The 14,702-nt window shown below is 44.3% G+C and overlaps 1 protein-coding gene across 14 annotated transcripts in view; it reads right to left on the reverse strand.

The window, feature by feature from the left end:
- Positions 1 to 12,187, reverse strand: part of nbeaa (neurobeachin a) — an 81,269-nt gene extending 69,082 nt beyond the window's left edge. For 7 of the 14 annotated variants that reach the window (XM_058086041.1, XM_058086038.1, XM_058086036.1 and 4 more), the window contains exon 1: positions 11,634 to 12,185. In XM_058086041.1, the coding sequence (XP_057942024.1) occupies positions 11,634 to 11,888 (255 nt within the window). In that variant the 5' untranslated portion in view covers positions 11,889 to 12,185. Of the gene's footprint in view, positions 1 to 11,633 lie in introns of all 14 variants that reach the window. The other 7 variants (XM_058086042.1, XM_058086037.1, XM_058086035.1 and 4 more) reach the window with 2 other exon arrangements.
- Positions 12,188 to 14,702: the final 2,515 nt, after the last annotated feature.

A 14,702-nucleotide genomic window follows, 5' to 3' on the forward strand; every position in this document is an offset into this window, starting at 1 on the left:
GGAGTGTTGATAGTTTGCTGCCTAAAACATCTAACATCATTATTCCATGCAATATGACACACAGCATTGAAACAGGAGTTCAGAACATTTAGAGGAGCATTCTGCTACAAAACTGCACATTGATTTATTGATTAGTATTTTTTCCCCATTGATCTGGAGTAGGGTTGGGCAATATTTTTTATATACCGTTATAGATTCCAATGATAAGAAAATGACGTAAACAAGCCGAGTATGTCTGTGCGATGAAGCGGACACATAAGACGGATGAAATGCTGTCATCATGAGAAGAAGGAACATTCGTGTGTGGAAGTATTTACTCAGCAGACCACTCAGTCGTGGCGCAAAATCATTATAAACACCGAACAATCCCCTCCTGACCTAAACAGGTTGGCTGAATCTCTTCTTACAGAGCATGAATGGAAGCTAGCAGGATTAGCTTGTGTGGTTGTGTGTGCGCGACTCCAGCTTGATGAGTACATTTTCACCAGGTTGTGTTTTAAGGCTTTAATGTAAGGAAGTGCAAGTTCTGAGTGAAAAATATGAGAGAAGCACATTTATTTTTTAGCATAGCTCATTTATCCACACACACGGAACTGCAAATCCAATTCAATAAACGGTGTAGGAGTTGATAATAAACAATCTTTTTGAAAGGTCGACTTTTAACATACAGCCATATGTGTTGGATCCTGAATCCGATCTGGACAGTCCGAAGTCTCTCAAGAAAAGAGGTTAATTCAAGACGTCTCTCAATGGTAAGTAGCTTTAGCATTTTCTACAGCATTCGTAACGTTTAATGTGACCATTACAGATTTTTTGCAGGACTACCAGTGTTTCAAAAACTCGGGTAGAGCCATTGGGTGGGAACTGGCTATTAGCAACCCCGCTCCCTGTATGCACACTCTATAATGATACACAGACAAGAGCTTTTGCTCTATGACTTACCAACTAATGTTGGAAAGGTGTCAGGCTTCTGCAAACTTCAGATAATTCTCTAAAAATATGTAATTATTTAAATATATTCCTAATGGATATTGTTCTTAATTCTCTTAGACAGCAAGGAGTCAACATAGCTTTTGTAAACAACATGCAAAGAACTAGATAACGCAATACTAAATGATACTTTTGCCAATTTTTCGCCTTGTGTGGCTTTGTCCTTGGTTAACCTTCCTTTTCAATCACACTGAGGGTTTTTTTTTTTTATACTGGCGGGTGGGTCATAGCACTGCATTCAGCGAGGGGAATCTATTTCATGGAGAGAACATGCGGCGTTGCTGCATTGTTCACCAGCATCATGTCATGCCTGCCAGGGGAGCTGGAACGGGTGTGAGGGGCATGTCCCAACTGTCCCAAATTGCATGACAATTAATAGTCACTGACATCTCACACATGCATGCACGCACACACACAGTTGTTATAATCAACACTCAGCCACTGCAGTGTGCAGCATGATGGATAATGACACTTAGCTATACTTCAAGGAAAAGCAGATGCATGCGCGCGCGTGTGTGTGTGTGTGTGTGTGTGTGTGTGGAGCCAAGGGAGAAAGGCGAACTAGGCCAGCATGAATTTAAAATCAGCCCTGCCAGGCAATGATGTGGGCTACAAGAGAGAAGCAGTGTGTATTTTTTGTGTAGCTGTATCAGTGTGTCTTCTAAGATGAAGGTGTAAGACAGTAAAGCATTGGTTTGTCCTGCCATTAATCAATTGTGAGACATGAATGCACACACAGACACTGCGCACACACCAGCTTGCATTAATTTTAGTGCATTGCAGGGATGTCGCCACACTAAAACACACACACACATCTATCGTAAATGTATTTTTTAAACACAAAAGACAAAGTTGCTTGGAAACAATGTGGTAAAATGAAGAGCTAAGAAAAAGGTTAGTCTAACCATTAAATGAAGGATGATTGCAGAGGTGAATAATTTATTTGGCCTGGAACAGGATAACAGAGCAGCCAAACAGTTTAAATCATATTTTCCAGACAAACATCATTATTTCACAAAGATTGTTTGTGTTCTGCTTGTATAAATCTTGGGTGTATGCGCGGACAAATCAATTTGTTTACTTACGTTATGTAAAGTTAAACCGACGCTGTCTGTTGCTTTGTGATCATCATGCTGTGATTTGCTTCCTAGCAGATATTAGACAAACATATTCGGACTTGGCTGAAACTATATTGAATTATATTATATATGTATTTCATTTCTTGCTGATGTTCAATCATGGCTCTTGCTAGCTTGTCTGGTAGATTCCAAATTAAAGATTCAAGTAAAGGTTAAACTAAACCAAAACTAAAGATTATCTATTAACAAAAATACTTTTTCCATCCCCCAATCAACACTAACCCATTCTTTTGGTCACCCGATGGAAGGATGCCTATTAATGTATGCATCATTTATTTTCACCATGGGAATGGAATAGATTTAATACCTAAAATACATGGTGTAAAGCCAAGGAATCAGATAGAAAAGAAGTGAGCAAAAAACGAGGAAGAGCACCTCTTCACCAAAAAGTGTATAATCCACGTTCATCCAAAAAAACCCTCAGACAAGCAGAGTCTGGGATGGAGGAGGGAGATTACACGGAAAGCCACTGGAAGACGGATGTTCTTAGAGGAGATTACGGGATGAGGGAATAACGAAAGGTGTGGTTAAGAGGGGGGGAAAAAGGGAATGGCACCGGCTTCCATTTCCACTTTCCCCAAATCTCATTTGGCTCAGCAGCCATTAAAGTCCCAGCAGCTGGAAATAACAGTGAGGATGAACAGGAGCCCTAGGAGGAAGGCCTATAGACGATGAAGTGTTTACTTTTATGCCCCACACATGCAAACTAACATTGTGTACTTTAGTGACCTCTACTGTGGTCGGGTTCCCACTAGAAGCAGTGCTCCTCGCGCTCCTTCCTACCCTGGTGAACCTCGTCGGCCTGGGCGGGTTGGTTCCAGCGAGCCTGACCGTGTATCATTAATCAGTTTGCAGGAGGAGCAATCCCATTATTGCATCACATTTACTAAGGCATGAATGTACTCTACAGTGAGCGAGTGTGCAATGTATTTCCACTTGAAGGATTATTTTCATTTTTATTAAAAGTCAACAAAAAGAATGAAGAAAAACGGCAAAACAAAATGTAAAACACAGACAGACTTACATACCCACAGCAGCACATCTCTTATGTTGCATCATCTTCTGAATGGAGCGGAAGATCCAAGACAAAGTGAAATTAACGTGGTGCAAATCACTGAGATTAAGGTAGTGTATCTTACTAACGTAACGTCAGCTTTCTCTTAATTATGACTACTGTCCAATGTGTGGCCTCATTAGGGTTGCAGGGGCATACTGGAGCCTATCACAGCTGACTTTGGGTGAGAGGCGGGGTACACCCTGGACTGGTGGCCAGCCAATCACAGGGCACATATAGACAATATAGACATATAGACAATAAACATATAAACAACCATTCACACTCACATTCATACCTTTTTGGTGACAATTTGGAGTCACCAAAACTAGCATGTTTTTGGAATGTGAAAACCGATGTAAACATGCAAACTCCACACAGAGTTGCCCAAGCCGAGACAGTAGAATACTCGATTACTAAAATATTCAATAGCTGCAGCCCTACACTTAGACTAAAAATGGATTTCCACTGCGCCATTCAGTGATGTTGATAGGTTTTCAATGTAGTGAGTCCCCAAGACCCACAGGTTGTGATTTGAGTGGGTCCCTGGCAATGTTCCACCTCATTTTTCAAGTGTCTGAGCATACACACAAACGACCTGAGAATTCCTTGGATCTCTGTGAGTGCCATCAAACGTGCACACTGTAGTATCGCACCTGTCCAAAACTTGACAAAGTCTAACTTCCATCCTGTTGGACTTTGTACATGGTCACTATTCTGCCCAGGGTACCAAAAGCATGACAGTGTTTGAACATGCTAGTGTTTACATAAAAAAAATGCTCTAATTTATTTACTTGATGCTTGATGTGCTTGATTTGCACATCCATTCATTCATTTTCTGTGCCGCTTAATCCTCATTAGGGTCGTGGGGTATGCTGGAGCCTACCGCTGCTGACTTTGGGCGAGAGGCTGAGTACAGTCTGGACTGGTTACATATCATGCAGGCCGATTTGCTGATATCATATTGAATTGGGACACCCCTAAATATAAGTCAGAATCTGAAAGGTTTATGGCAAAACAACTCACAGTGGTATGACATTCATTTATTTACATTCATTCATTTTCTACCGCTTATCCTCACAAGGGTTGCGGGGGTTGCTGGAGCCTATCCCAGCTGTCTCCGGGAGAGAGGCGAGGTACACCCTGGACTGGTTCACATTCATACCTATGGATAATTTGGAGTCGCCAATTAACCTAGCATGTTTTTGGAATGTGGGAGGAAACCGGAGTACCCGGAGAAAACCCACGCATGCACTGGGAGAACATGCAAACTCCACACTGAGATGGCCATGGGTGGAATTGGAATAGCTGTGAGGCCTGCGTGCAAACCACTCGACCGCCGTGCAGCCCTGGTATGACATACAACATTGAAATAAAATAGCATTTTGATTTGATTTGCAGATGTGCCTGCTTCGTTACAAGCAGTGTACACAGTGTTCCAAATTATTATGCTAATTATATTTTTGCTAAAAAGTCAATACAAATCATCAACCTTTAGAGTGCAAATTCTATGTTATTGAACAGACCTCTCAATGATAACAGTATTTTTTCAAAAACAAAAGCTTAAAAAGCACTGTTCGACATTATTATGCACACTATGCCCATGTTTCAAAGCATTTCACTGGTTAAAGGGGACCTATTATGCTCATTTTTCTACCCTTTGTATAGGGTTGTGGTCTCCTATAGAGCAGCTACACACTTTTTTAACAACGTTTTAGATTTTCCAGTAATTCCTTTCATTTGTGTTTCCTGCCAAAACAGTCTGTTTTAATGTATTCCACCCACGGCCCGCCTCCGGGCTTGCTCACTCCGCTTGATTGGTCACACGCCCAAAATGCTTCCTAACCATATAAGGAAGTCCACCCTCTGTGACATCACAAGGAGGCAGTTTTATCACACCTTTTGAAACCGAGCGTTTTGAGCCATCCCAAACTACTTTCGGGGCTCACTACCAAATGCACAAACCTCATTATCTGAAACTTTGGCATCGTTTCACGTGATAATACAACATTCTAAACTACATTTATCGGTCAGAAAAGTGGAAAAAGCATAATAGGTCCCCTTAAAGAACCGAAAATGGTCATTTGTTGAATTTGCAGCATAAGGCGGTCATATATCATACTGAAAGCAAAAGCTATTTCAATCACCATCATTTGAATAGGCCAAGTTACATGTAAACAAGAGCCCTTCTTTGATAACCTCCACAATTCTTACATGGAACTTGTGGGTTTTTGGAGCATTTCAGCTTTGTGGATGTCAGAATAGCCTCCCACAGCTACTAGTTTATTGTGATCTACCTCCCACCCACATGGATTTTTTGCTCGACAATGCTCCATAGGTTCTATTTTGTGGGTAGGTATTGTTTGCATCATGAGATGAAGGTCATTTTACTGTGTTCCCTTTTTGATTTTTCCACTCACACAGTCTAATTTCCATCCAGACACCCCCAAGGTTGCACTTGCTCTTGTCGGTAAACGGGATTGTTCGAAAACTATTCTTCACGTATTTGTTCGGCCTACTGCATTTCTGTTTGAGAGCAATGTTTAGGGGTGGCCAAGTAGTAGGTTTATGCATAACGCCAATCCCCCTGAAGGATCCTACACCTTGAGGTTCATGGGACTTCAGAGGCACTCGCAGCTTCAAATACCTGTTTGCTGCTTTGTAATGGCTTTTTAGCAGGTGATGTCTTGATTGGATGAATTCGTCTGGCAGAAACCGTTCTCATTATGCCGTTATCGTGATGTCATCTCAATCAGACAATTTTCGTTTCCCACCAGCCAAATTTCTTCACTCTACAAACGAAAATTTTTCAGGCCTTGTCCTTGTCTTTTCTGTGTGCTTAATAATGTGGAACATCGTTTCTAAATAATTGGCTTTTAATTGGGCTGACCTGGCAAACTAATTATGACAGTTATCCGAGATTGTTTATTGAAAAACAAAAAAATAGTGACCGCCAGTCAAAGAACTTTGGTATTTCATTACAGTACATCCCCTTAAAGTTAAAACCCCATCGACACTAATGAGTAGTGCATCAAACAGTGGAAGCTGGAGTTCTTATCTTGAAATGTTGAAATGAAATGACTGGCTAGCAGATGAATTCGCATGTCCGGATACGTTTACAGGTATGAGGGCTGAAATGGCGCTTGGTGTGCTGACAAAAAGGTTTCTTTTGATAATTACTACGAAGGACGCGTGCCTAGCAGCATTACTGTATCACTGGAACGGACCTCCTGTTTGTTTGACATTGAATCTGCAAGTACAAAAAATAGAACAACCTCATCAAAAGTGAAAAAAGAGATGCAATGTGTGGGATGCAAAAGGATGACCAAAGAGATGTTTTAGCTATGGAGGCCACTTGACATTCAGGTTAGATTTTTGTGTAAGCAACTACCATTATATCAGGGGATGCTAACTACTGAGCCAAGCAGGCAGAGGCTAATCCACTATTCCACTAGCTGGTGGAAACTCAGAGCAGACGTGAAGGACAATAACGGACTTTCCCCTTTCATTGATTCCCTCCCTCCAGCTCAGCATTTTGTGCTCTCTTCCCACACTCCATCCTCATCATCATCTTCCTCTGGCTCTCACCGGGGTCACGGCAGCCTCCTGCTGGGTGATAGATAGCAAGCATGTGTGTGACCTTGCTGCTGCAAACCCCGCCTCCTGTCCTCCACCTCCCCTAGAGCGCCAACTTAATGTTGTTGAAGCAGCCGATGAGCACAAAAAATACAACACAACTCTTGTCTTGTCCAGTGATGTTTTCAACATTCACAGTCTGTTAAGTGCATGCTAAAGCAGCAGTTGGCACCATACCTGTAAGACCATTTAGAAGCCTGAAGAAGACTGAAAAGACACAATAACCGCAATGATGAACGGAGGTTATGGACCAGACTTCTGTATCAAAGACCAAAACATTTAGGAAACTATCCATTTATACATCCATATGACCATACATTTTTAATTAAAAATACAATTTTAATTTTTAATTTGTCTCAGAGATAAAAGGTGAGCTTTGCTTTCCCAAACAATTGTTGTATTGAGAGGAACCAAAAATAAAAAGGGCAAATTGTACACAATTCATTCTCATTTCTCAATGCAGGGAAGTAAAAACGATGTGTGGACCAATCAGTAGACAGCATAAACATGCTGTTAAACAAAACAGCATCCCAATTACCTACACTTGTAACTGCTCTCCAGGTGCTTTTATGTCAAAGTATGTCGACTCTGTCCCTGCTGCACATCATTTGTCCATCTATTAATGGGAATGTTTGCTCACGACTGCCCCGTGCACGCTTGATGACGCATCATTATTCCCAGCACGGCCGTTTGGGCGCTGCAGAGCAACAGTTAGTGTCTGTGAATATACTGAGCCGACGAGGAAAACATTTCCATGGAAAAAAACGGACAGCTAAATAACATCACAAGTCACATGACCCCACTTTGGATGTGCAGCCGTGTTTTGTGTGCGTCAGTTCTGCTGACTCGGACCGCGCTCGGCATTAAGCGACCTTGGCGACCGAGGAGAGGGCGTGCAGGGATAATGAGACTCAGAGGGACCAGCGAGGAGGTCTCAGGTGGGGGCGACCAAGGCGGAAGATGCAGCATGAAGCCGTGAAAGAAGGTGAAAGAGAGAAGGACACTGCCAGACTGGGAGGAAGTCTTTTTATCTAAAAATAAACACCGCTGCTGCTGCACTCAGACACATTTGATATTTAAGTACACAAGACTAGAGAAGCCAGCTACAACACAGACACACACATCAAAAAATGAATAAATATATGCACTAATATTCTACATCACTCATATCCAGTGTTGCACTGAAATGGTGGTGTAATAATAGTGGTATAAACACGTGCAGTAATACTGGAATGGTGGGAATCAAGTTTCAGGAAAGATGGCTGCTAGCTTAGCAGTTAAGCATAATGTTCAATCTTCAGTGTAATCATGCTGCACTCGCGATATTCTCTCTGCAGCCGGGTTAGCATTGTTAGCACTTCCATCCCACGTTCCCCATGGTAAACATGGTTGGACGGTAAACATGGTTGATGCCATCTTCATCCAGCAACCTTTATACCGTCTTTTTCGTTGTTCACTGCCACTATGCAGCCTCTCCTTTGTATCTCGAAGGGGTGATTAATGTTAGCAGCTGCTCTCGAGTGTAAACAATGGAGCAAGATGCAAGCTACTAATGTAAGAAGATGAAAATCCATACCTGCACAAGTGCTTAAGGGGTCGGTATGGCAAGAAAAACTATAAGAAAATACGAATAAAGCATCATTAAACACTAAAAACGCAGCAGAAGATGTGGAGCCATCGTAACTAGCTTGCATTCAGGCGATGCCATCCTGAAACATGATACCTCAGCATCAAATCTAGTCTATATCGATATGAACGATATGCTTGTTTTTGATATTAAAAGAAATATCCATATATCAACCAGCCCTATCATAGGCTATACTGTACATTGAGTGACTACTAACATTGACAGCTAAACATTGCCAAATCACTACCATTACCCGGTAACAAACATAACTAATGTGCAAGCGTGTGTTAGGTCTTAATGCGTTTGAATGTTGGCGTGCTCTCAGCAACAGAAGGAATCCATGAACCATGATGTAAGACAAAAAGAGTGAAAAAAAAATTTAATTCTGGGGTGAGGTGTAATATTTCCATCGTGACAAACGCTTTCTTTGTATCCAAAGAATGTATCAATTTTTCAGACACAAGTATGGTTGTATTAAGTCCTTTAGAAATCCCCCGTGTTCCGCCTGGGAAAACTACAAGCTTTACTAGCCAGTAGCCACTAATGTTGCCATCCAGCATTTCAAGCAGGTTACAGACGCACATGTCTTAATCTTCCATAACCTGTTTAGAACAGGCCACTTGATAGACTTTTTGTTACACTTGATTGTTCATTACGCTGCACTTTATTTGTACTCTTTTCAAAGGCTTGCAAGTTGCAATTTGTTTTGATTAAAAAAACATTCTTTTGATTCATCTTTGATTCATTTTGTCCAGCATTAAGCTGTTGACTCTGTGTCCAATTAGAACCATGTACAGTATGGACATTCACAAGATGCCACCAAAAGCACAATGTCCCTTCAAAATATTTCAGGAAATGATGTAAGTGTGCTAACCAGCTCTTTCTGGGGTCGGAAATAACTACTGCACTGACATCACCAGAACTACGTTGCACTGAACGAAGAAGTCAGAATGAGATACGCTAACAAACAAAACAACAGAGGAGAAATGCTGTAATTACTTAGCCACAGTAAAATGACTACTTTTACTCAAGAAGAGATTGAGGGCAGCATGAAAATTGACCACAGCAGCCAAGAGGAGAATGTAGAGCAGAATAATACTGCAGCATCCCGAGCTAAGGCTACCACTACAACCCATTGAACCTTAGCATGAGGAACATTGATGCTGCACGAATTAACGACCAGCAGTTCATCTGCTCGGCACGCTTGGAAGCCCGGCAGAGCCAGTACTAGATATAGGACATTGCAGTACCTGCTTTCACCAATTACAAAGTGACAGTATGTAAAGCTATGTGGGAAATTGTCAACGTCAGTGTGAAGACAGCTACAAGACAACAACTCAAGCCGCCCTCAGCCTGTCAGAACCACTAAAGTGCCACTAAAGTGGAGGTAAATGGACAACAAAGAATCAGAAATGGAATTTTGGAGATGAAAAGCGGAAGTGGAGAACAACAGCAGGTGGTCCAGCATCTGCAAGCCTAAGGCAAGTGTCGCCATGACAACTAGGATGCCTTGTTGACGATAATAGCTGAGCACAACATTGCTTGTGTGTATGTGTCACTTGGTTCGGGTTCTACTGACAGCTGCAATGATCTTCTGTTTGTCGTTTCCATCCTCCCATCTCTGAGTTCTTTCTAGAAGAAAGCCTCAGCCTCTCCTTCAACAGGGAGCGTATCTGATCCAGAGGACAAGCCATCTGTTCCGCCGGGCTGCAGTGGGCCGGGATCAATACAGCCTGTGGGTCACGGAGGAGAACGCGGCCACTGTGGTCTCCCACACCGAAGCACCATAATGGATGGGCTTTCTGGGTCACAGAGGAGCCGTTGGGAGTGTGACCGCGGAGGTTTTTCTGGCTTTTGTTTAATTAAAAAGGACAATTCTCTCACTGGCTTGGCTCGTGGAAACAACACAGCCTCATGTTGGTTGTTCTGGAACGGGAATGAAGCGTGAAGCATCACGTGTGCTTGTGTTTATACATCTACCGTGTCTATTTCTACCTACAAGAACAACCTCTCGCTCTACGTGATTCCTGAGCCACTGCAGCATCCTCCTCCACATCGCTCTATTCCTCCCCCACCCTCCCCCTTCAACCCCTTCCCCCGCATCTCCACCTGCTTTTAAATGCACGGCACAGCCCAGGCGGCTCAGTACATGCAGGAGGCGGCAGCAGTGCTCCTAGGAACAGCACGGCGCTTTATTAGCCTGAGCCGCCTTCTTCAGAGCGGAGGGGGTTGTTCTAAAGTGGAAGTACCCGCCCACCTGTGCAGCACCTGGGAGAGGACTTGGGGGAGAGGGAGGGGGGGGTCATGGCTGCAAGGGGCCAGAATGGTTAAGTCCAGCTGCAGACTGCCATATTGTAAACACAAGCACTGCTCTGAGGTCAGTTTTAAAGTGACATAGAGACAACATGGCCGCTCACATGTATGATGCATGGAGGAGGGGTGACGTGCACGTAGCATCCAGCATGCTGCCAGCATCCTCCTTCAGCTCATCTGTTTCGTAACCCCACACTCACTCTCACACACTCGTCCAAAAAGCTGCCTGGATTAAATCCTGTGCTGCATGCTAGTCTCTGCATCCCAACCCACAAGGAGATGAGAGGGATGCATGTATGTGACACCCCCCCAAACACACACACATTAAATAATCACCATGCATCACTGCACAGCCTTACAGGGCCTTGACTGCCCCCCTCCTCCACAATGGGCCTCATATGCAGCCTCTCACGCACATATCGATGGATAGCATCATGCTAAGTGGGCCTTTGTCCGCGGTACGCACACACACATACACACACCTTTGTAGATCATTCCATCCCAATCTGAAGTACCTTGGTGCCATTTTTACATCACCTGCATCGTTCCAGTGGGCGTAGGAAGGATGGAGAGGAGGGTGGGGGTTGCCAGGAGAATAGCATGCAAGCACTAGCCGCTAGAATGACACTAGAAACGGACTGCTTTTATTGTTGCATCCATCATTAAGTCAACAATGGCTGCTGATGAGAGTGCACGGCGAAGGGGGTCACAGGCTTCAGCCAGCCTACTACAGCCATGGAGAGAACAATTGACTGGTCTTAATTTAAGTATGACCTCTTTTATGTGCAGCAAAGATGAAGATGCGAGCAGCAGAACAAACAAATGACATCATCCCCTCAAGGCGTCGTCAGCAAAGCGTACTGGGTCCACTCACCAGGTTCAGAACCGTCTCCACGATGTCCCGGTTGCTCACTTCGCCCACCTGGATGAGGCCCACCAGCACGGCGAATTTCATCTGGATATTCCTGATCGGCACGGCGGGGTTGATCACGCCGGCCGGGAGGACCATAGAGCCGGCCGAGGACACCATTCTCTCCCCGGTGGCCGGCGGCGGCGGCGGCGGCGAGTCCGTGGCCGCGAGCGAGGAAGTGGAGCCCGGTGGTGCCGAAAGCGGCTTCTCGCTCGACATGTCCCCTCGGGAGCCGGAGGAGGAGAGGAGCGGCCGCCGGGTGTCTCCGGAGCACCTGCCCTACAAGCTGAGCCTCCGCGGCGGCGACAAACACATCCACAGCGCGGGACAGCACTCGGAGCGGCCAAACGTTCACAGACGACGTGGTCCTCCTCGCACCGTGCTCGGCGTCATAAGGAGGTGTATCTCGGAGGTTGGTAGCTGCTCTCTCTCCTCACCAAGTGTCTCTCTCTCCGGTCTGCAGGTTGCAGTCAGTGCGGTCGACGTCGAGCCTTCAACGCCATGTTGACGCCCCCTGGCTGCGGTGGGCCGCTGGGACGGCGCATGCGCACTGGCGGTAAACCGTCTGGACGCAACTAACATGGAGACACGCGTGCACGCGCTCTTACCTGCACGACCTTCCACCAGAGGCCTAGCGAACCTGCAACCTTTGACCTTTAACACCAGTCAAGTAAACAAGAAATGGTTTGTTGTCATGGAAACACCTACCTTTACACATTTTACATTTGGAACAATAAGACATTTACCATATAAATACATTTATACGGTGGCAGACGGGCAAATGTGCAGCAGTGCAACACACATTTTAAAAAATTAAGAAGAAGAACGAAGAATTTGTCACATGTCCATCGTACAGCAAAATTTGTCTCTGCATTTAACCCATCCTCTTGAGAAGCAGCAGACAGCCATCATGCCTTAAAAATAAAAAAATGTGAATTGCATCAAATTCCCAACTGCTTGGGCTTGTGTATTCCTGTAAATATGCATATATGTATTCATAAAAACATCGAAATAGCAAACAAAGCGATGAGTACCAAATAAATAACCTACAAGTCTACAGGGCTTCATTGTTTTGAGAGAAAGGCCAAGCAAATGTTAGGGTCTCCCCCAACAAAAGGCTCAAGATTAATATTGATATGTACCATTAATAAAATATGATTCCATTAATCCAGCTTCACGCTATCAACTAGCATGGATGTGGTTCACTTGAAAGAAAGGAACACCCTCAGTCCTCTTCCCTTTCAGTTGCCTTCAGGCTCCAAATAAGATGTATGAAATATATGTGTGCTTACAAACGCATGCATGAGTTTGTACCGTGTCACAGTGTTCTCCTCATGTCACACGCTCTGCTACTGGTGCTGCCTGAAGGTCCACATAAGCTTCTTTCACACTGCACGTCTTCTTCCAGCAGGTCACATCTGCTGGCAGAAAGATCCATTTACAAGGGAGGGGGATTCGCCTACGTGCATGTTCGTGTGTGTGTCTGTGTGGGAGTGGATTTTCATTACACACAGTGACGGCAGCCGCTTTGATGTACCCGCCGCTCACTTCCTTGAGATGCTGTCATTTGACGAGGGTGACGACAGCGGGACACTGACCAGGCGCATGTGTGTGTGCATGTGAGCTTATTAGACAATTTAACAGATGAGCAGAGACAATCTGGTGTCAAACTTCTGAATAAACAAAAGGCAGTGAGGGCAACTCGCTCATTCCGTCTGTATGAGCACACACAAGTGCAGACCCACACACCAATATACGCACACACACATACACACACATACACTGTTTTCTTTGTTAGCACACAATGGCTTGTGCAGCTTTGTCTTGAAGAACACAAAAGGTTCCTCCAGCAGGGCGTCTTTGTTCAAGCTGGCTGCTGAGTGCAGTTGCACAGTTTCCCTCACATCCATCCATCCATACATCCATCATGCTGAGTGCAGTTGCACAGTTTCCCTCAAATCCATCCATCCATGCATCCATACATCCACCAACATTTGTTTTATTTCACTGTTTGTTGTGAAGCTTCATGGATGAAGTGAAACAAACAAAGATAGCAAGTTGTTTATAGGGATTGATGTTGGATGTTAATTTGAAGGATTGATGGCTGGGCCAGTTAGCAACATGGCCACACGGTCAAAAGATCAGGAAGATCTGGGTTTGACGCTCCGCTTGGGCATCTCTGTGTGCATGCGTGGGTTTTCTCCGGGTACTCCGGTTTCCTCCCACATTCCAAAAACATGCTAAGTTAATTGGCCACTCCAAATTGTCCATTGGTATGAATGTGAGTGTGAATGGTTGTTTGTCTATATGTGCCCTGTGATTGGCTGGCCACCAGTCCAGGGTGTACCCTGGAGGATAAGCAGTATAGAAAATGGTTGATGATAGAAGGGTGGTCGGATGAAGATGATGGATAAATAGCTGATTGATTGGGTGTATGGATCTTGACGAGGGTCGTGGGGGTGCTGGAGCCTATCCCAGCTGTCTTCGAGCAAGAAGCGGGGTTCACCCTGGACTGGTGGCCAGCCAATCACAGGGCACATATAGACAAACAACCATTCACACTCACATTCATACCTGTGAGGCCTGCACGCTAACCACTCGTCCGCCGTGCAGCCTGTATACGGATCAAATAAAACACAAAATGATGGATGAATCATGAAAACAAAGTAGCTGGATGGTTGGTTGCATGGCTTGATGATGGATATATGGATGATATATGATATATGGATCGGAGAGTTAAAACTCAAAGCGACGGATGGATGTTGGGTGGTGATTAATTGAAACACAAAATGATGGATGTGTAGCTGGATGGTTAGTCGTAATGGTTGGTGGTTGGATGAAGATGATTGATAGGTAGGATGAAGATGATGGATGAACGATCATAGGTATCAATTACTATACAGAATGATGTCTGTATAGTTGCTTTGCTGAAGGCTGTATCAATAGATGAATTGGTCAGTGAAAACAGAGTGATGGACGAATAACGGTTGGTTGATGGATTTATTGGAAAACTAAATTATGGATGGTTGGTTG

This window comes from Doryrhamphus excisus, chromosome 11 (assembly GCF_030265055.1).
Source record: "Doryrhamphus excisus isolate RoL2022-K1 chromosome 11, RoL_Dexc_1.0, whole genome shotgun sequence".
Classification (NCBI taxonomy): Eukaryota; Metazoa; Chordata; class Actinopteri; order Syngnathiformes; family Syngnathidae; genus Doryrhamphus; species Doryrhamphus excisus.